At 34.6% G+C, this 22953-nt stretch overlaps 1 protein-coding gene across 1 annotated transcript in view; it reads left to right on the top strand.

Annotated features, from left to right (window-relative positions):
• The window catches only part of E2f1 (E2F transcription factor 1), a 101268-nt gene that overhangs the window by 35043 nt on the left and 43272 nt on the right, over positions 1–22953 (top strand). The window contains exons 6-8 of the mRNA XM_069833272.1: positions 621–733; positions 9299–9447; positions 18517–18949. Coding sequence (XP_069689373.1) covers positions 621–733; positions 9299–9447; positions 18517–18949 — 695 coding nt within the window. The remainder of the gene's footprint in view (positions 1–620; positions 734–9298; positions 9448–18516; positions 18950–22953) is intronic.

The following is a 22953-nucleotide window of genomic DNA, read 5'->3' as shown; positions in this document are numbered from 1 at the left end:
TTTATCATTTTTCAAAAAAGTATTGTTAAATTACAGTACTTTTGAGTAGATCTAAAACTAACATGACTTAAACTAAATATGTGGACTATGGTATAAATTGCAGATAAATTATTTCAGGAAGAAAAAAAAATTAAAGTTCCAGAAGTATTCTTTTTAAGTCTGTGATTTTGAAGCTTGTTTGTCCTTGTGTATGCAATATCATGACTGCATTATGATTCCAGTGTTTTTATTTTGTCAGTAACCATGTTTATTCACTTTTTTTTTTATATGTACTGTATATAGGTTTAGAGTGTAGTAAAGTTTGCAGAGCCAGTTTTAATGAATGAGAATGCATATCATCTTATTGCATTTGCATTCTAAAACAACAAAAATAAAATGGTTAATAATCAAGAAAGTCAAGTTCATGTTTTGATAATGGCACAAAAAAAAATAAAAACAATTAAACACTGTGAATGTGATAGTTTGCTAACATCTGCTTGCTAGTCACCTTGAAGAGCTTAAATAGCCATCTTCTCTAGTGGTTGTTTCACTTTTGATATTATATTTGAATATGAAGTAGAGAAGGATTTGGTATTTTTGAAACATGACTAATTAGTGAGCATAATATTGTGCTTTTATAGGGGAGGTCAGATTCCCAGTGATGCAGGAGGTATGTCAGCAGGCAGTCTGCAAAGTGACATAGACGATCTTGAAGCCAAAGAAAATATATTAGATGACCTAATCACAAATGCTGGTAAGATTGTATAGTAGACGTGTAGACTTATATTTTGTGTTTTCCTGTGTTAGATTAAAATCGTTTTTGCAAACTTGTTATAAAAACTGAAGTAAACATGTTCATTTATTGAAAGTTTCAAAAATATCTTTATGGTACAGAATCTGTTGGGGAGTTTGAAGGAAGTGGAAATGTTTAACATTTGTTGAGCTGAAGGGATTCATGACATAGTGTGCTTTCCCTTTTCTCTCTTGTACGCCATCTTTTGGTCTCTGCTTATACCTCAGCACCAATTCCTGTAATATTTGAGACGATGTGTAGGCATCACAGTCATTAGAAGAGATTGTCCTATAATACTGCCACAATTACAGATTCTTCATTTTTGCCTTTACTGTCAACTAGGAAGCTTCCATAACACTAGCATGCATGCAGCTAGGCAGTCACTAATATTTTTTTTATAAGCAGGCTTGATAAACATTAAGTGAATTTACTTGTACAATACACTTGCAATTTCATTCTATAACATGTGTATTTATTTATTGTATGAGTTGCATATTGCTTTCATCTCTCTTCCACCCCCTCCCCCCTTGCGTTTCCCTTAGACCTAGGGCTTGAGATGATCAAGTTAGGGTTTAATTTCAATTTGTCAAGCTATATTACTTGATATCTCATGTAAATATTTTGTTATTACAGTTGAAAGATTTTTTTAACATGTGACTCATTTTTGCTCTTGTCCAAATTACTTTAATTTTGCGTTCTTGACTTTTATAAATGTAACTAATTTTGATAATTAAAAAAATTGTTTGATGAATATGAAATGCAAAAACATAGTTTTCCTGTCTGATTCCAAAGCTATATGCCAGGCCATTAGTTGAACTACATTCCCTAAAATTGGAAAACATTGAAGAAATCTATTACGTGGTAAAGCAGATTCAAAATTTAATTAATTGCTCTGGGCTGAATGATAATATTAAAGAGAAAGATAATAACTTACCCAAGAAAAGAACTGAAATCAATATAAAAACAAACTACAAATTTTCATAAGTCTGGAAAACAGGTTATAAGAAGAATTAAATCCAACCATCACAACAATTTAATAATGCAGCACCAAAATTCAAATTGGAAAAATTCATGGAAAGATGTTTAATAAATTCCTAATCTAACTCGAAATTCCTCTGTGGCCATATTTAGATTGGTTACTAGTCGTAATTTCCTTGGTAAACACCTTCTTTAAATCGATTTATTGATGTCCCCTAAATGCTCGTTTTGCACAAAGGAGGAGAATGTGATCATAGAACACTTCGCAAATTGCGAATCTCTTGAAATTTTTGTTGATCTTGCTTCCAAATATTGGAAAGCAAAAAGGAAGATAACTTTATTGTTCAATCCTGAGCATTGGCTAACGCTTTTATAGATATAAAGTAGTGTAAGGTTTGCTTCTACTCTGTATGAGTGAAAGCCCAATTGTTTATATGTATTAATGATATGCGACAAATTCTTGGCTGAAAATCAACCCACTGTAATCGTGTTTTTTGTTTTGTCAGATTAGTAGTTTCTTGGCTTCTTGAAACGATATATTAAGAATGTGTTCTTTTGCACGAAACAAAACATTTTCTATATTCGTGAAATACTCGTCGAAATTACACTATAATAGCAAATGGCATATATATTTTTTATTCACTCATTATCCCTTTGTAAAATCATCCTCATCTACAAATACCTCATATACTTTATACTGCACAACATTGTCATTGTTTCAAGCATGTTAATATAGTACTGTACACATAATTGCCTCAAAAGTGGATGTATTTCTTGGCAAATTGGAAATCTTAAAGAATCCATTGAAAGAAATTGAGTCTACTGCTTTACTGCATAACCACCATGATGAGAGAAGACAAGAGAAAAATAAAGAATCTTGGCTTGTAAAGAACTGGGGTAGGAACAGAGTCTACTGCTGCATTGAACAACTACAGAAGAAAAAATAAAGAACCTTGACTTGTAAAGACTCTGAGGTAGGCAATGAATCTGTGAATCTGTTGCTGCATTGCACAACTATCATGGTGAGAGAAGTAAAGAACAGTGGTTTATAAAGAATGTGGGGTAAAGAATCAGTCTACTGCCGCTCTGGATAACCACCATGGTGAGAGAAAGCAGAAGGGAATATAAAATACTTTGGTGGGGAAAAGCACACATAAATACAGAAAAAGTGTCTGAAGAAAATGCAGCTGGAAATGATGGGCAGAATTTTATATTGTATAAGCTTAACCTTTTTGCTGCTTAGGCCATCAGAGTAACGACAGACAAATTCATTACATATCCTTGCATTGACCATCACTCCGATGGTGCGAGTGACACAATAGAAACATTTCTTCCAAACCATAGAATGGAATCTCTGAACGTGGTTTTAACTCATAATTTAGTTTGATATGTTAATAGATTCCTCAAGTTTCATACATATATATATTCAACCTAGAAAATAATTTGTACAAAGAAATTAGCAGTTAAGAAGTTAATAAGCTTGGACAATTGACACAAACATGGTTGGTTTGCATCTGATAATGGGCTCACTTAACATTATAGAGAGTTTAAAAGACATATTGGTCTGACAAGTTAGCATATAAATGAAATAAGTATAAAATCCTTCAATAACTATCTTATTTAACCTAAAGAATGATACAAAAAAATTACATTGTCATTTATACAATCTTCCATTTAATGTATGCTTTATGGCATTTTAATATTTGGACTCTATACGATGATTAATCACTACAATCACTATACTTTTAAGTGATTATTCCATTATTTTGTGATTGTACAGTTATTTTATGTAATACTGTTTTTAATTTATCATCTCCATATTTACATTATGCAATTATCGAATCTTACTGTTTTGCCATACTGTTTTTGTCTTTATGCTCACAGTATCACTATATGTTACTAGACCTGAAGATTCCATTAATTGACGAAAGTGCTTGTCACGTTTTGATTGTGTAAATGACCTAATGTAATTTTTTGTATCATTCTTAGGTTAAATAAGACAGTTATTGAAGGATTTTTATACTTATTTCAACTATAGAGAGTGTAAAGAAAATTCCAGGGACAAATTAAGCCTATATTTTAAAAGATTTTCACTCTCACTTCTCCCCATTGTGTTCCACATTCCATTAAGACCAATTTAACGTAAGGAGTAGTGACTTGTGTAGTATAGGTAATTACGTGGTTACTCAAAGGTTAACTTAAAATTAGATGTCCAGTAAAATTTGTAAAATGTCGAAGATGTCTCAGTCTAAATTTGGGCCACACACTGGGTTTCATGGTATTGGTTGATTCCTATCATGTGAATATCAACCATATGCGGCATGTTCTTAGTAGGTGTGTAACGTGGCTGAATTTAGGTTTTCTTTAGAACATCATGTGTTCATATACGATATTTAAATATGTACAGTCTGCTCATGAAGTTCAAAGACTACTTGCAGAAAAATTTCCTGGTCTGATGGTGAAACAATATGAAAGTTGTATATAAAGTTTGGGAGATTGAAAGTATTAACAAATAAGAAGTACAGAAAGGAAATAAGAGTTTTGACATAAAGAATGCGATGACATTGACTACTGCTTGGAAAATTTTCCTAAAAATCCATTACATGGCTTGCCCGAGAAGTTGGAATTTCTTGTTCTACCATGCATATAACTATGAGTACAGAAGTGTTGAAAATCAAACCATACAATTTATTATCATGAATAATTATTTGTAGATACATACTGATGCTATAAAATTTTGTAAGAACATTTGTTATATAAATTTGGCATATTAACTCGACAATAGTAGAATTAATACAAATTACCACTTCAAATGTAAATATTTGACTTTTATATAACAGAATATCAGTTTCCCGCATTAATGTTCACCGACACAACAATTGAGGGTCCCGGCATTTGCCTGAACTATGTTCCTGTCGCTTGTACCAAACACGTTCAATTATTTATTATCCTTTTTAACTAACAACCCCCCGCTGGCCCACCACAATATGCTAGTGAACTCTCCCAAACCGAAGTTTCAGGATATGTTTCCTGTCCAGTACATTGTATATTTCGTGTCGAAACTTTCGTCTTTCGTTGTCATTTGTCTAGTAAATTCTGTTCATTAGTGTTACCGGTTATAGTTTAACTGCACAATGGGCAAGTATAAGCATAAGTCGGGAGTTGAGAAGTATAAAGAGAGATAGAAAAAATTGGAAGATATTAATATGGGTGCTAGACTGCGTGAAAAACATTATGAAGACATTAACAAAGAGATCAGTGATGAGCCGAAATATTTAAAATCAATTCATGCCTCTAATTTAGAGCCAACCCCACTGAAACCATAAATTTCCTAAATAGTCTGAGGGAATTAAAACTGGACAGTTTATTTCCAAATATTTGTATAGCCATTAGAATATTCTATACAATTCCTGTAACAGTTGCTGATGCTGAAAGATCCTTCAGCAAAATGAAGGAAATAAAAATTGTATTCAGATAAACAATGTGTCAAGAACGATTGAGTAACATTGGCCTCCTTGGTCTGGAGAGCGATCTTGCTAGGTCTTTAAATTTTGATGATATAATTGATGATTTTACATCAGTGAAGTCAAGGAGAGTTGTTTCTTGATATTAGATTGCAAGTTAGAAAATACAGGTGTTTAAGAATAATGTTTTATGAATATAATATATTGTACTAATGTGAAGTTTTGCTGAAAGTTTTCAACGTAATAGAAGTGTATATTTTTTTAATTTTGTATCTGTATGGGATTATCTTTTATTTATTTTGCAAATAATTATTATGGTTAGAATAACTGGTAACTTGTAATTGTTACTTTTGTCAAGGGAGTCAGAGTACAGTATTGCATAGGGGCCATAAATTCTGTCGGTGGCCCTGATGTCTACTGTATTATATAATCTGTAGGAATGGAGGTATGGCCATATATACGGACAGATTCCTTCTGCTGTTCGTAAAATTGACGAGTTGTTTGCACCGATTCTAATGCCTGGCTATTTATGCAAAGAATTCTCACTGTGTGAGTTATCATTTTGTGCGACATTTCACAGTAGTGATACAAATTTATTTCTAACTTTGTAACACTAACACAAATTACACACTTGATAGTAAAAGCATATATCAAACTGACAATATAGCAGCACTCCCCATAGGAGCAGTAGCAGCTGATAGAAAATGCTATGTTCTGATTGGTTCAGAAGGCTAACTTTTTCAAAGGAAGAGTTGCCAACGCAAATAACAAAACTGCCAACTGGGTATACATGGCTGGTTGGCGAGTTGGTATAGCGCTGACCTTCTATGCTCAAGGTTGCAGGTTTGATCCCGGGCCAGGTCGATGGCATTTAAGTGTGCTTAAATGCGACAGGCTCATGCCAGATTTACTGGCATGTAAAAGAACTCCTGCGGGACAAAATTCCGGCACATCCGGCAACGCTGATATAACCTCTGCAGTTGCTAGCATCGTTAAATAAAACATAACATTTACATAGCTAAAGCTTTGCTTTTCTCCAATATCAGGCTGAACTAGAACTTAAAACTGAGCTGCTGTATTAAGTTACAGTATTCAAAGTTCGGTTTTCAGTTATGCTTTCCTAGAACACTTAAAACTGAACTGAAAATCCATATTTGCTCTGATGGCTGAATAGTGATTGACACGGATGTATGAAAGTGAAATTGAGCTAGTATTGGATACTTCCTTGTCCTTTCTGTTTGACGAATTAAGTAAGAGGTAATATATATCAGGGGTTCCCAGCCTTATTCTGCTGATGCCCCCTTTCGAGATAATATGGCAAACATCATGCCCCCTACCATTTTTCAAAACTTTGAAAGGAAGATTGTATGTAAACTATGACAATATGACATGCACAACATATTCAAATAAAGACACTTTTTTTTTTTACAAACATAATATTTTTTAAGTAGTCACTAGTGAAAGCAATTATTAAGTTTATGAACTAGTAAAATGAATGAGTAAATAAGTCACTATATGTCAGTGAGACAGTTAACACTGTTTTGCCTTGATGAGACTTTGTATATTTGGCTTCAAATTTGACAATGCACAACGATCACTTTCGACATCTAGCTGCCAACGCTATTTTGTTTTTATTACGGTCAAATTCGAGAAGCCTGATTCACATAAATATGTGGACGAAAATGGCATAATAACGGTCATTGCAACTTTGGCTATTTGAGGATACAATGGAAGATTATTTATCCAAAACTCTCCCAGACCTGAAATTACGAAATTGTATTTTGCCTTTGAATCGCACTTCACTTCTGTGGCTTCTTCTTGCAAATTTTCTGGCAGTACATCAATGTCAATAGCAAACTGGTTTCTTGTTAATACCAAGGACCAATCATCAGATGAAATATTGGGGAAATATAGGTGGAATTCTTCTGCCAGGGAATCCAAATGTGACTGAATTTGTGCCTTAAATACATTCTGATCACATTACTTGTCAGGCAGAATTTCATTAAGGCGGTTAAGGATGAAAAGTTGTTGGATTCAACTTGTTGTGTCCATAATCCCCCCCAGGAAAGCTCTGTTGGCATCATAAACCAACATAATACTGTTGATTTTGCCTTGAAGTTTCAAGTTCAAGCTATTCAGATTTTCAAAAAAAAAAAAAAATGGAAAGCTAAGCCAAAGAAACAACAAAAGTGTCATCAGTAAATGCACCGTACAGTTCATTTTTTCCTGTACTCATGAGAAATATTTCTACATCAGACTTCAACTCATACAACCGAGCTAACATGTTTTCTTTCGATAACCAATGGACTTCTGTGTGGAAAAGAAGGGTCCTTCCTATGTTGGGCATCAAGGCCACTACAGAGGGCTTCAAATAATCTCGTGTTCAGAGAGTTTGATTTTATGCAGTTCACAATTCATAGCAGTACCCATTACATTCGCAAGATCTTGAGGTAACGTTTTGGCTGCCAAGCACTGTCTGTGAATTACACAGTGAGTTCCAACATCAAGCAGCGTTTCATTTGCATGGTGATCACTGTACCATCTCTGATCTGACAGTTAAGCTATCTTGCACACGTTGACATGACCGCCCGTGCAGAACCTTGCGAGATGAAAAGAAATAGATGGGAACTTTATGTGACAATTCTTGTTAAGATTACAAAAGAATGCACTTATAAAATATAACCTATAGATGTAGAATATAGAATATATATTATAATGTTTATATATACTGAAATATATTAATAACAAATAGTTATGCGCTATCCCCCCCCCCCCAAGACTGTTACACGCCCCCCAGGGTGGGAACCCCTGATATAAATCATGAACATCATTCTGCAAAAAAAATCTAAATTACATTCCCCATGTTTGCTAATTGTGATTCAGAAGAAGTTTATGTAGTTATTGTGTATTATTATTATTATTATTATTATTATTATAACACAAGTGAGAAGGGTTTGTTTGGTGTTACAGCAGCAACATTATACGTAAAAAGATAAAAAGCACTTATAAAAATATTCTTCAATGATGGGTTATGTTGGCTTTAATCAGCAGGCCTACAGTTATACCATTTGGTTGTGCTATCGAATTGCACTTGTTCAAAAATCGTTGTTAAAATTAAGTTAATTTTTAAAATGTGAAAGTTGTTTAGCTGATAGTTCAATTTCTTTGTCTAACTTCTTCCAATAACATTGTTTCTTCTCCGTATTTCTACATTATTCATCTTGAACATTATTTAAAAATTCGTTTCGGCTTATAAAATCCTTTACGCTTTCTTCTTCAATACATGAAAATTATACATCTTGATTACACAACTTTTAACACTGTATCACTTCGTAATATGTACATATGGTAAGACTTTCCTGTGTTAATGAAAATTTTCGTTTTCCACTCAAATTGTTGAGAAAACACAAAACTTTCATAAAAACTTATATGTCTAATAACCTTACTACATGGGAGCAGTATCACTGAAAAAAACGAATGTCGCCGTAATTTTTCTTGCCTAGAATTCTGGTGGAAAACTTAAAAGTCTAGTGACAAACTGAAAAAGTATGAATTCATTTGTCAGTTATGTTCAGATTACCTTAGTTCAGTTAAGTTCTTGTGTAGAGGAAAGCACTCTCATAAGAAGTAATAGACTCATTCATGATCACGTGACCTCAACCTAAAAATGTTTAGTTCAGGTTTAAGTTCAGTTCAGTTACGTTCTACATTCAGATTGGAGGAAAGCAAAGCTTAAAATCGACATATGGCATCACACAGCTGTGTCACAATACCTACAGAAATATTCCCAAAAAAAAAAAAAAGGAAGAGTAAGCATAATAAGTCTCACTCAGACTGCTGGGCAAACTTTTGGGCTCCTCCTCCATAAAAGGGTACTGTAAGTATGTGCATGTACACCTACATATTATCTTTATGGAAACAAAAAAGAGGGGAAGGCATTGTCTGGTTTGGCCTTACTTTCTGCAATGGCTCATGACTATTAACCAGAACTTCTTTTTCGGTCATTCTCTTTTTGAAGCACGTACAGTACTTCATGTAACATTTTTAAAAGATGTTACTAATTAGTTGTTGACATTGTGCATAGAAAGCGACCTGCGGCAGTTGAGTGAGGACAAACGATATGCCTACATCACCTACCAGGACTTGCGGGGAATCCCAGAATACAGGCATCAAACTATCATGGCCATCAAAGCACCACCTGAGGCCAAGCTACAAGTGCCTCATCCCAGTCAGGTTAGTACAGTCTTATGTTTAAGCTCTTAGAGGATTTCCATTTGCTTTGCTATTGAAGTACTGTACCTGTGCTCCTCGTTCCTTAAGTTGAAGATGCAATTTTTACTCTTTCCCAGCACACTGCATTACAAGTAGAATGTGTCACTTTCTTGTGTTCATGGCAAGTCCAGTTTCTTAAAGCTATTCTAATGGAAACATTTCTGTAGTCGAGATCATCATAACCTCTGAAGACTGATGTTCATTTGGACTACATTGCATTATGAATTCAAGTACTTACTGTGTATATTCAGTCATAGTTTACAGTGATTCTTCTGTTATTTGATGGAATTCTCAGACTACTGGCAGTGGTTTCCAGGACAGGTCAGCTATGCTGAACAGTATAGGGAATGATGTCTTATGCAGAAATTATGAGAATTACGAACATGCTGTTGATTCTAAAATAAGTAGTTCAACTTCGGAAGACGAGTTTGGTTTTTTATTGAAATTTAATATGTTCAGAAGCTATTTGAAGATGTGATTATCAGAATAATATTGCCTAACAATAAGTATTGAGTCTAATAGTGCTATTATGTTATATCAAAAAGTTTGTTTTCTATAACATTGACTGATTGAAGTATGGTATGGATTCTGTAATTAAGCTGTGCTTCAAAACCAGTTTCTGGTGAATTGTTTTACACATTTTATTGCATTAATAATGACTAGGGACCTGCAAAAGGTGAAGTTATTTTTTCGATGTTATTTTAAAAATGATAATTTGCAAATATAATATAAACATGTCGGTGAATTGTTTTACACATTTTATTGCATAAACACATCTTTACGTTAACTGATGTAACTATATCTAGCTTTCAAATGCACAAGATGACAGAATAGCAAAATTATCTTACTTCAGATTTGTTGATTTTTCTGTAACTATTATTACAAGACAAAAAAACGTTCAAAGTCAACATTTGCGCAAGGCAACCATATTGGTTCCATACAATTTCGCAGAAAATTGGTTTTGGAACATACTCTGTTTTTAATACAGATGATGATGCTATGGCTCTTAGGCCCGGTTTTGGGCCATGACTTCCACAATTTTTTCCTCCATTCTCTCTTTCTTGCAGCATTTTTCTGAACCATCTCATCTGCTTGGAGGTCTTCCAACTCAGCTTTTGCCTCCAAAGTGTCCCACATGAACTTTTTTGAAATGCAATCATTTTTCATTCACAAGATGTTCAGCCCACTGTAATCTTCTAATATGTATGTTGGTTGACAATGCTGCATCGTCATGGTGTATGGTTATTACTTGTCTGACGAATGATTACCCATTCAGCCCATGCACGCAAGATGTTCAGCCCATTGCAATCTTCTAATATGTATGTTGGTTGACAATGCTGCATCGTCATGGTGTATGGTTATTACTTGTCTGACGAATGATTACCTATGGCAGCAAAGACAACTGCTCAAAATGAATCATGTGACGCAATCTCTTAATTGCAAGTGTAGTGGTATAGTGTAGTCCAATTATCACATCAGTGCAATGTATTGTGGCAATAGTAAGTTCAGCGATTGCTCAGGTACAGTTAATACGCACCCTCTCGGTACCGATCATTGTCATTGGCGAGAGTAGTGGATAGATAACACTATTTACTAGAATAATTATATTGGCGGCACTGCCATTCTCGAGAACGAGAAATAATCTGCCTGTTAATGTTACACTGACTGATAACCACTTAAACACTGGTACTCGTGACCCATACTAAAATATCAATTTCTCTCTGAAACAATAATAAACGGAGGCAGAAGCTATGACGCAATTTCTCATTATCAGCATTCGACATTCACCTTAATCGGCTTAATCACTCGACAGTACGCATTTTGAATATTGTAAACAAATTATTTATTACACTTTAAATGCAGGACTATATAATAATAGATAAGATGAATGCAGGACTAAAGTTACAGGTAAATTGAATAAACAATAAAATGAAATTTTCTTTCCATTAGCATGTTAAGGACTGTAATTATAGCAGTAAAAATAAATAAACTTTTCTAAAATTACAAAACAATGGTGGGTGGTAGAAAAATTCCGACTTTAGTTTTGGAATCAGCAGATGACATTACATAAGAAACAGCAGAAATTATATTTTTAACAAAATCATTGTTGTGTTTTTAGAGATGGTGGATTTTTGCAGTCATGATAAATGCGAAAAGTTTTCAAATGCTATGTAATCACATAATTGTACCTTAGTGAGGGAATTTCATACCTTATGGCAGTATTCTAATCCGCAATAAAATGCAAAATACAGGAATTTCTGCAAATAAGTGCGAAATTATATAATTTCATGATATTTTTTTTTTTATTTTGCATGCACTTTAGCCACCTTTAAATTTTTCTTGCACTTGGACATCCTTTGCTTTCTGTTCCAATCCGCCCCCCCCCCCCCCCCCCAGTTTTAAGCATCTAGATCCGCCACTGACTGGGCCTTAACGCATACAGCAGGCAACAAAAAGAACTACAGCTTTGGCATGTTACTCATAGATGGGGACGAATGGGTGAATGATATAAAGTCGAGTACTCACCTTCATACCCCTTTTCATGCAACTTAGTTCATGGAGGTCACAGCTTTTCAGCCACCCAGAACAAAGGGACATTGTCTAGTTGTAATATTAAATCTCAATTGCTGTTAGTTATGGTAAGTTAAATTTGATAAGCATGCAGAGTATTGTAGCCATGAAGGAGATGAGACTTATTAACTAAGCCATGTGAAAAACATTATAGTTAGTGTAGTAGGCTAGTGTCAATATTTTTGGCATAGAACTGTTGACTACATTGAATACATTTTCTAGAGCACTGTGTTGGCTGCATTGCATCAGCAAAATTTGTACTATCGTCAAATGCACAATAACGAATAAATATAGTATATTAATATATGAAATTATATTTGGAAGAATAATTGTAATTTTATTTCCAATAACTTGTAATGAGCTTTTGGTTGTTACTTTGCCTTGTATAATATAGTTGCGGAAAATTGAATTGTTACAAGCCTGAAAAGAGACCCCTTCCTTATATTTTCTATGTTTACTGCTACCACTACAATACTTACTTACTTACTTACTGGCTTTTAAGGAACCCGAAGGTTCATTGCCGCCCTCACGTAAGCCCTGCCATTGTTCCCTATCCTGAGCAAATTAATCCATTCTCTATCATATCCTACCTCCCTCAAATACATTTTAATGTTATCTTCCCATCTACGTCTCGGCCTCCCTAAAGGTCTTTTTCCCTCCGGCCTCTCAACTAACACACTATATGCATTTCTGGATTTGCCCATACGTGCTACATGTCCTGCCCATCTTAAACGTCTGGATTTAATGTTCCTAATTATGTCAGGTGAAGAATACAATGCGTGCAGCTCTGCGTTGTGTAATTTTCTCCATTCTCCTGTAACTTCATCCCTCTTAGCCCCAAATATTTTCCTAAGAACCTTATTCTCAAACACCCTTAATCTCTGTTCCTCTCTCAAAGTGAGAGTCCAAGTTTCACAACCATACAGAACAACCGGTAATATAACTGTTTTATAAATTCTAACTTTCAGATTTTTCGACAGCAGACTGGATGATAAAAGTTTCTCAACCGAATAATAACAGGCATTTTCTGTATTTATTCTGTGTTTAATTTCCTTCCGAGTATCATTTATATTTGTTACTGTTGCTCCCAGATATTTGAACTTCTCCACCTCTTCAAAAGATAAATTTCCAATTTTTATATTTCCATTTCGTACAATATTCTCGTCACGAGACATAATCATATACTTTGTCTTTTCGGGATTTACTTCCAAACCTATCTCTTTACTTCCAGTAAAATTCCTATGTTTTCCCTAATCGTCTGTGGATTTTCTCCTAACATATTCACGTCATCCGCATACACAAGCAGCTGATGTACTGTAACCCGTTCAATTCCAAACCCTCTCTGTTATCCTGAACTTTCCTAATAGCATACTCTAGAGCAGCGGTTCCCAAAGTGTGCTCCGTGGAGCGGCTCCACGAGTGAATCTCAGGGGCTCCGTCCGCGGCAGTTATGAAGTTGACAAAAATTGCTGCTTCCATCTTGTCTCTAGCAAGAAAAACGCAAACTACTTTCATCAAGCGAAAATAATTTCTCAGAAAATAGTTTGAGTTTTTCTTGCTAGATGGAAGCACCTATAATAGATCTACTCGTTACTGGAACTGTCTCAATGTTTCTTGCTTACCAAGTACTTGATGATTCTCGAAATTTATTTTATGTTTTATATATCAAGCAGGCAGCGTTTGTTAATCGTGATACGTGGAATCTACAATCTATTGACTGTTATGTTGCCTCAAAAAATATATATACACCTGCATGTTAATTTGTTTGCAGAAGCGTTAGCTAAACTTTCGTTGAAATGGAACTATGGCCTAAGACGGGCTCCGTAATACCCGAGAATCATCAGCTATCAACCAGTGCTTAGTTAAAGGGGCATAATAACTGCTGTAACCATACTTTAAAAGCAGATAATGCGAATTCCTTTAGATTGAGTTCGGAATATGTTGAACATGATCCTGCTTCAGAGTCTACGATGTCTAGTGTAGAGGCAGGCCTATTGAAAGGAATTAAAAAACGAAAATATTGGAATTCATATTTGGAAATGGGATTCACTGAGTTAGCAGATGGATGTCCACAGTGTGAGATATGTAACAAAGTTTTGCCCAATAGTTCTATGTTCCTTGCCAACCTTAGAGACGGCATTTCGAAATTCATCCTGACTTCACAAATGAAACTAGTGCTGGTTATGATTAGGTTTTTCTCCGGAGCGGTTGTTTGTGCGCTTTGATTCGGAGACCTCCGGTTACCACCGATTGATGCCGCGCAGGTTGTATATGTGCTGTGGCGCAGACATACATTTTCCACTGAGCATTCCTTTAGGCGGATCAGGTAGTGATTGGAGTCCGCTGACGTCCGCATATCTTTTAAAATATGTGTGTAATTTTATGTTGTTTATTTCCTATTCTTTATTTACCTCTCTCTCTTTCTTTTTTTCTTGTTTTGCTTGAAGTACTATGTTAGCTGACAGATTTTTTTTCTAGTTTTGAAATTCATAGTATATGTGGAAAGGCGTATTAGTTTTATGTCATTGATCAAATTAACAACATTAAAATTAACTGAAAACTAACGCAGAAGTAAAGCTTTTCAGTAGCTAATTTAAACATTTATAATTTTCCTGGAAACACTCGTTTATTCACAATAATCGGTTTAGTTTAACGTAAAATATATTAAGGGAGTTTCAGAATGGAACAAAAGAAATGTGTGGTATCAATGGGTTAAAGTTTACTGTCCAAAATAATTTATTAAGTTTTTTCACCAGACAGGATTGTGATCATTGTGTTAAAGGATGTCAGTATTTGAACTGTCTCTTCTAAAACTCGTCACTCTTCCTCTGTAATAAAAAATATAAGCGGATAGCAACTTAAGGATAATTGTAATTATATTATTACCACACGTTTCTTTAGTTTCAGAATGAAACTCTATTTTAATCTAATAACTCAAGTTGCCTTTTAAATGTTCCATATAAGTTATGTATGATTCTTATTGCCTCGAAAGTTAAGTTTTATAAAAATTTCAATACTTGTTTTTCTAGACGTGGACCTTTGGAACAGTAGCACTAAAACAGTTAAAAAAATCGTATCAAATGTTTTGCGTAATTTTAAAACTACGAAAACAATATCACTAATTAACCGTCAATGTGTATCTGAATGGTAATAATTTATTTTTGACAGCAAGTACGAGTACCACAACCGCGGCTCTTAATGTTAGTCTAACCTGGTCCACGCCATAGAGATTTCCAAATACGGACCCGTTAGCGTCCTAGGAGCGTTTGGCTTTTCTGGCAACACAATCACCAACTCATATTTCATTTCAAATAAGAGGCTCATCACTGAAGTTCAGAGTTTCATCTCGTAACAATATGCTGGATCAATCTTAGAGGGTCCTTTTTTGCTGAAATTCTTCTGCTTTTCAGTTTTTCATTTGCAATGTTACTCTGTCTGCACGCAAAGCCACGAAATTATTTTTATTAGAACTTTTAAATATAAATCAAAGTAAACACGCTTTTTAAAAGCGTTCAAAAGTGTTTTGAACAATTAAATTTACTTACTTACTTTCGTCAAATTTGCGATTGTGCGATCGCTTCAAATGGTCTAACAAATTCGAAGTACCACCACCATTAGAGTAAATTCGCCCACAAATTTCACAGCGTGCGACTTTATTATCTTCAACTAAATTAAAGAATTTCCATGCGACGGATATAAGATTTGGTGCCATTTTATTCCACTCACAACTACCGTCAGTCTGTACGCGCCGGTCGTCCTTGAGCTCTACGTCCTCCAACTTCGCATCCCTCCGTATGTTCCCTGTTCCGCCTACGATAGTACCGGAGATTAACGGTGGAGAGCTTTATTCGTAATCTCCGATTCCTCCACTGTAGTAGTCACTCCGATGAGCAGCACTAAATGAAACTACAGACTAGGTACTTTGAAAGAAAAACTGACGAACTCCATGCAGTTCAGACAATATTTTTTATCTCATGTAAAAGACAAATAACGAGAAAGCACTGGAAGCATCGTACTTGATTAGTCATGACCTGGCTCTTGCTGGTAAACCTCACTCTTGTTGAAACTCTTATGAAACCACTATTAGTGACGGTAGTGAAGTGCATGGTGGACGATAAAACTGCAAACTTGATCTTCAGTGTGTCTTTATCAAATAACATTGTGCGTAATCGAATACAGAATCTATCAAACGATGTTAAAAATATAATAATTTTCCGTATCAGTCAAATGAAATTTTTGCAACAACTTGACGAATCTACGGACTTTGCCGGATTAGCTGTGTTAATGACGTTTGTGTGGTACGAATTATCAGGTCCTTTCATGAAGATATTTTGTTCTGCAAGCTATTGCCATCCTCTACAAGCTGTACTGAAATTTCATTAAAGACTCGATACCTTGGGACAATTGCATTGACGTGTGCACAGATGGCGCAAAGGCCATGGTAGGCCCTGTTTCTGGCGCTGTTACAAGGATCAAGAAAGTTTAAAAAAAACTGCTCAAGTAGTCATTGTGTACTGTTATTAAAGCAAGTACTACACAATGTCGTCAAAATTATCAACTTTGTTAAGGCACGATCTTTGCAGTGTAGGCTACTCAGTATTCAGTATTATGCGAAGTATAGGCCTACACAAGTTATTGTTATTACACATAGAAGTGCGATGGTTGTCACGTGATAAAGCATTATCCCGTTTACTTGAACTTAGAACGGAAGTTTCTTTACTTTCGAATGATCAAAATAATTTGCTACCAGATTATTTGAATGATCAGGAATGGTTGTGCAAATTATGTTACTTGGCAGACATTTTTTAAAATTAACTAATTAAACACATTCATACAAGGTAAACGGAAGACTATATTCGATGTTAGTGACAAAATTGCCGCGCTGAAGAAAAAGATAGCGTTCTACATAGAAAGCGTCGAGAATAATTGATTTCAAACTTAGAATTAAATAACACAACAATGAATGACTCATTCATAGCAATAATAAAATAACACCTTGACAATTTGTTTCAAAATATGAATTCATACTTGCCAAGGAACACTCAGGAATCGATTCAAAAGAAATATGTTTGGTTTGTAGATCCATTTCCAGTGAAGTCAAAACCAGCAGCCCTCACCGCGGCAGAATATGAGGTCCTTATAAACATGGTGTCAGGCATCATTTAAAAGCAAACCACTTGTGGAATTTTGGGCTCAGTTAGGGGAGGATCTTTTGATATTAAGTTCAAAAGTTAAATTTATCTTACTGCCTTTTGGTACTACGTATCTCTATGAATCGGCCTTGTCGAGGTACACGGCTACAAAAAAGTCGAGCTTGTTTGGACACAGAAGACGATATACATCTTCAAACTCACTTCTGTGACAACGGACAGTGACAAACTCTGCCGCAAGAAACACGCACATTCTTCACATTAACTTCGAGCGTACATGCAACATTGTAACATTTTTTAAATATCTTAACTAGTTGTTATATCATTTTGTAGATTTAAATAACATTATCTCGACTACTCTTCCACATTATTATTAATATATCTTATTATTCATACTTTCATATACGTATCGTGTGTAATATGCTTCATAGAACATACACAGATATAACTAAAAACTAAAAATTTCTTGGGGCTCCACGAGAAACTTTTGCTTCAAAAAGGGCTCCGTGGCTGAAAAAGTTTGGGAACCACTGCTCTAGAGCAAAGTTAAAAAGTAAAGGTGATAGTGCATCTCCTTGCTTTAGCCCACAGTGAATTGGAAACGCATCTGACAGAAACTGAACCACTACAATTAATCATTGATTAAAGTTCTCGTTAACACTTTGTTAAAAACATAAAATTTACTAGTCATACGTTAAAAGTGTTAAAATTGTTAAAAAAGGTATATACCTTCGACAGACGGCCCGTTTCGACGCTATGTGTCGTCGTCTTCAGTGTCTCTTGAACCACTGGTGATCTTGACTCTGCGATGTGCAGTTGTCGATGGTAGGGGAGGGGGTGTGTTGCTCCTATGGTGGGGGTTGGCTGTTTGTATGTTATGATGTATTATGACGTCAAATAATGTGTGCGTATTGAACTGCAATTGTGTGTTAAGTATATATTGTGGGTATGCTGTTGTATTCTTATATATTTCGTACTGTTCGTGTAATCTAATGGTTACCATTTGGACCAGAAGTTCACAGGTTCAAGCTGATCCAAGGATAGTGCGTTTTAAACGACAATAAAATTCTTAGCATAGTTTGTTCTTGGAGTAAAGTAAAGGTGTGTGTCCCATGTTGTATATTTACAGTACATAAAAGACCTTTGTCCCTGGTAGAAGTTTCTAGACAAAATTTGTTGTTGGCCATTTCCAATTCACATTGAATTTATATGCTGAATAACCTCTGCATATGAAAGCATCATTAAAATAAAATACTGTAACAACCACCACCACAACTACAACTACAACTACAACTTTATTTTGCTGCAGGGTCTACAGATGTATATGAAGAGTGAGAATGGTGAAATTGAAGTATTTCTCTGTCCTGAAGAAACATCAGTAAGTAATTGCAACAGCGAAGATACTTCTGGAACCCTAAATCAGCCCTCATCTTCTGGAACTAATCCAGTAGATTATCATCAGCAGCCATCACCTGCAACGTCTACATCTCGTTCAGTTGTGGATTACAACATGCAAGCAGTTACTTCCATGTCTGATCCAAACAGCCATATAGATCTCGGACCTCTCCAGATGTCTCATGACTTCATGATTAAAGATGAACCAGTGAGTGAAGATATAGAGAATGTGTCAGGACTGTCAAGGATACAGAATGTGCTAATATCAGAGCCAGATGATTTTGAGCCAATGGGAGGAGGCAGGTTTCAGCTGCAAACAGAGGATCAACACAACAATCCTATCTCAGGTGAGACATTCTGCAATATTGTAATTTATTTGGAATGGACATGGACACAATTTGAGCTTGTTACTTGAAAATCTTGAGTTGTGTTCCAAACTGTCTGTTCTTATGAAAATGTAACCTTTTACAGTTATTGGTGTGTGAAGGGTTTTCAGCTATGTCTTGAGATTCAATATCTCACATATTTTGGAACAAGTTCCATTATTGTGGTCATATTGCTCAAGACTTAGGAGAGTGGTTTCAGACTTGCAATATACATTCTAAATATGTATGGCCATAGTAGTCACACCTCATGTTTAAATTTAGGAATAGTTCGAGGATTTTCCTTTTGAGTTCTTTGGGTTAGACAGGCATAGGGAACCCAACAGGTTGGACGAGCCTGATTATGGAACCTATAATTAGTTCAAAATATTAGAGTTGTTAAATCTCAGTGTACAGTTGAAAATACAAATTATCCAAATATCTGATCTCATCTTTGGTTTATATCATGTAATATAATGCTTTTATAAATTATTATACAGAATAATTTTCATACCTTCATAAAAGCATCCATGTACAGTGAAATCTGAATGTATTGTTTCCGTTTGTATAATTTTCTCAAGCAAATCTTTAAATTTTTAGTTTTACAGTGGATAATTCACTTGTTTTGTTTTATAATAATGGTTGACGGTGTGGAGTATGTTGTGGGATTCATTTGTTGGCAGCAGCATAACAAATTCCATTATAATTTAACTATATTATACAGAATCGTGACAGAGATCAGCATTGTCAATAACTTTTCTGTTGTTTTTGTCACCTCTCCAAATGTGTGAGCAGCTCATGTTGACCAGTCGGATGTTTTAATGTTTTTAAATAACTTTATGACAATAATGGATATTTTTACATATCTTTAAATGAAAATCCCAAGTTCTCATTGTTCTGCTAGTTTTCATTCCATTTTACTTCACTCCCTGTGTCAAATACATTCATCATTGCTACCATTGCTTTGTCCACATCAATATAACTGGTATTTTCATTCATTTTTGTTATATTTCTTTTTACTTGTCACTTGTGGAATTTCAAATGTGGACGACTTCACATTGAGTCCAAACTTTGTCAAAACTTGCGAAAGTGGAAGCTTTTTTTTCTGTGCATACTAAATCAACGATTAAGTTGTGGAGTATTTTGGAAGTGAAAAGAGCACCGTTTTATTTGAAATGCAAACAGATGTACTGTCGGGGGAAAAAATCTTGTAAATTAAATTGGATACTTTTACATTTTCTCCCTCTAATGTCTTATGGAGCTAATTGGTGGATATTATTGCCATTTACTTGTTCTATAGACTTCAATATTTTTTCACAGTTATCATTTTCCATAGTTCCTTAAAAACTACTATATAGAGGTCTTCCAGTACAGGCATCATAAACGAGAAACCCTTGCTTTTTGTATGTCTAGACTAGGGTGTAATGTTATTTTATTGTTAACACAAAATAAATAATACCAAAAAAGTAAAATAAGGAATTTTGCCATCTTGCAGCCCAATTTTTTCTAGACTAATGTGGCCAGCACTCACTACCTTTCGTCTTACAGAAAAGGCTCAGTATTCAATTTAGCAGAAGGTTAATCTGTTGCTCTACCAACAGATCTGACTTTGCTCCTTGTAGTACTTAGAGAATTCGTTGTTTCATATCATTGCATGTCTTTTAGATGAAACTACTTGTATATCATTTCATTGATTACCGTAACAAGTTTGTTGCATTCGTTGAAAAAGATTTGCAAGTCAGTGCCATGTTTATGTCCATTGAAATGATGATTAGGAAATTTTCGAATATAGGGTGAAATGTCTTGCTCAAAACAAATTGTAAAGAAGTTAGTATAGTAGAACAATTTCAGCGAGGCAAGATTGTAACAATTCTGCATTGGAGTATGAAGTTGGTGCCACAACTGTTTAATGATATTGTAAAAACATACAGTGTATTGCAATTTGCATCATCAGTTTGGCCATCATAAAAAGTAGTAAAAGAATTAAATTTTACATTTTGATAAATGTAAATGCTGTGTATCTGTGAAAGAGTACCTAGCAATTAATGGAGCGTATTCACGAAATTCTTCATGTAGGGAGGTAAGTAGATACGTTTTATAAATACATAAACCAGGAATGATATCTATTTTACCATATTCTTATGCTGTGTATATTTTCTTCGTTGAATAAAGTGATTTAATCTATTGTTTGTTTAGGACAATCATGAGTAATAAGAAATAACACTGTTTTCATTATGGTAGGAATTTCAAAATATTTACTGTGCACGCATTTTATATATAAAACCGGGTGTGGTGCAGACTACCTACTTTTTTAATTACCCATCACTACAATCCCTTCATTAGAATAGATAATCAGAGCATTCATTAAGTAATGGCAACAATGCTGTAAATCAGTGCTCATAGCAGAGAGCATTGAAATCTTGTACTATGTAATACAGCTGCGATTGTTTCATAAATTTGCAATATTGAAAGTCTCGAAGTAGCCATATTTTCTAAATACAGTGGCTATTTCTGATTTATAATAAATAATACATCACTAAAGGGATGAACATAGGTGCTATATAAAAATCCAAGTTTCAAGAGGAAAACATGCAACTCAGTGCTTTAGGGCATTACATGAAGCCGTCCACACCTGTGGAGTAATGGTTAGCGCATCTGGCCGTGAAATCGTAAAAAAACTTAGTACTAAAAATTACAAGAAGCATGTGGGAGAGAAATTCTATCATACTGAACTATTGCAAGTTGTGTGGAAGCGAAGCATTCACTTTCAATCAAGAGTTGACATCTGAAGAGCTTTAGATTGATAAGTGAGACAGATATTTAGAAATTCTGCTGCAGATAGAGTCTGTAGTCTTCCAAAAATCTGGCAACATATTGTTGACATGACATGAGACTATATTTGAAGTATGTAATGTCAAAAGTAACCTAAATAAATGTAGTGTAAAACAGTAACTATGTTGCCATTACTTTTCGACTTACAAAAATAATGTTTAGTCACTTTTGGTGTAGTCTTGTTGGTTGTGAGGATATGCATGATTTCGGAATTATTGATAACTAATATATTTAAGTTTGTAGTTTCATTATATTAGTAGGAAATCGTCGTTGTTTCTGCAATAACTCCTTTGTGCAAAATATAAAATTTTTCAGTATGAAGAAAAAACACATTCATTCAATGGCAGTGGTACATAGGAGACTGTGAATTCTTACATTTTCGAACGAAGAAATATAATTACATATAGGAGATTTTATTATTTGCTGTATCACTATTTAAGTTATTTAATAGAGCAAAAATCTGAAAATTGATAAATATGTCACTAGGAGTTATTGTAGGAACGACGACGAAATAATGTCTACATGTGAAGACTGTTGTTTATGAACAATAATTGCCGGACATAATTTCGATTAGAGAAGAGATATAAATATCTTTTCTGTGAAGTTTTAAAAGGTATCCCTTACTTTGGTTTACAAGACCAATATTTTTTATTATATTATAGTTTATTTTCACTGTATGTTTTTTTTTTTTTTTTTTAAATAAGTCTGTAATTGGAAGTTTTGTGGAAGGAAGAATCTCTCCTCGTTGTTATGGTGGCAACCACTATACTCCACTTATTACGTTTGTGCTGCTACTATAACAACAGCACGGTGCCGTCTGTTGCTTGTTTTGATTTCACACATCCATTATTTGATCTGTGATTTGCCCCATACTTTCTTCGTTGTGTAATGTTCTCACTCATATTGTTCGTCTGTTTTCATGCTAGAAACTGTGGGTTTTTAATGGATAAATTAGTAGTTGTGATTCATGACAATGGTCGTAATGTAGTAAATTGTATGAACTTAGGAAAATTTCCGAACTTGTATATAGCTCATACACTCAAGCTTGTTTTGAAACATGGATTTTTCAGTTCAAAGAATATTGAAAATCTCATTGCGTTATTTTGGAAACTACTAGGAAGTTTCAAACATTCCTCAGAATCCACCAAGATTGTCAA

Source organism: Periplaneta americana, chromosome 8 (assembly GCF_040183065.1).
Source record: "Periplaneta americana isolate PAMFEO1 chromosome 8, P.americana_PAMFEO1_priV1, whole genome shotgun sequence".
NCBI lineage: Eukaryota > Metazoa > Arthropoda > Insecta > Blattodea > Blattidae > Periplaneta > Periplaneta americana.
Note: the sequence above shows the minus strand (reverse complement) of the source record. Positions and strands in the feature narration are given on the sequence as shown.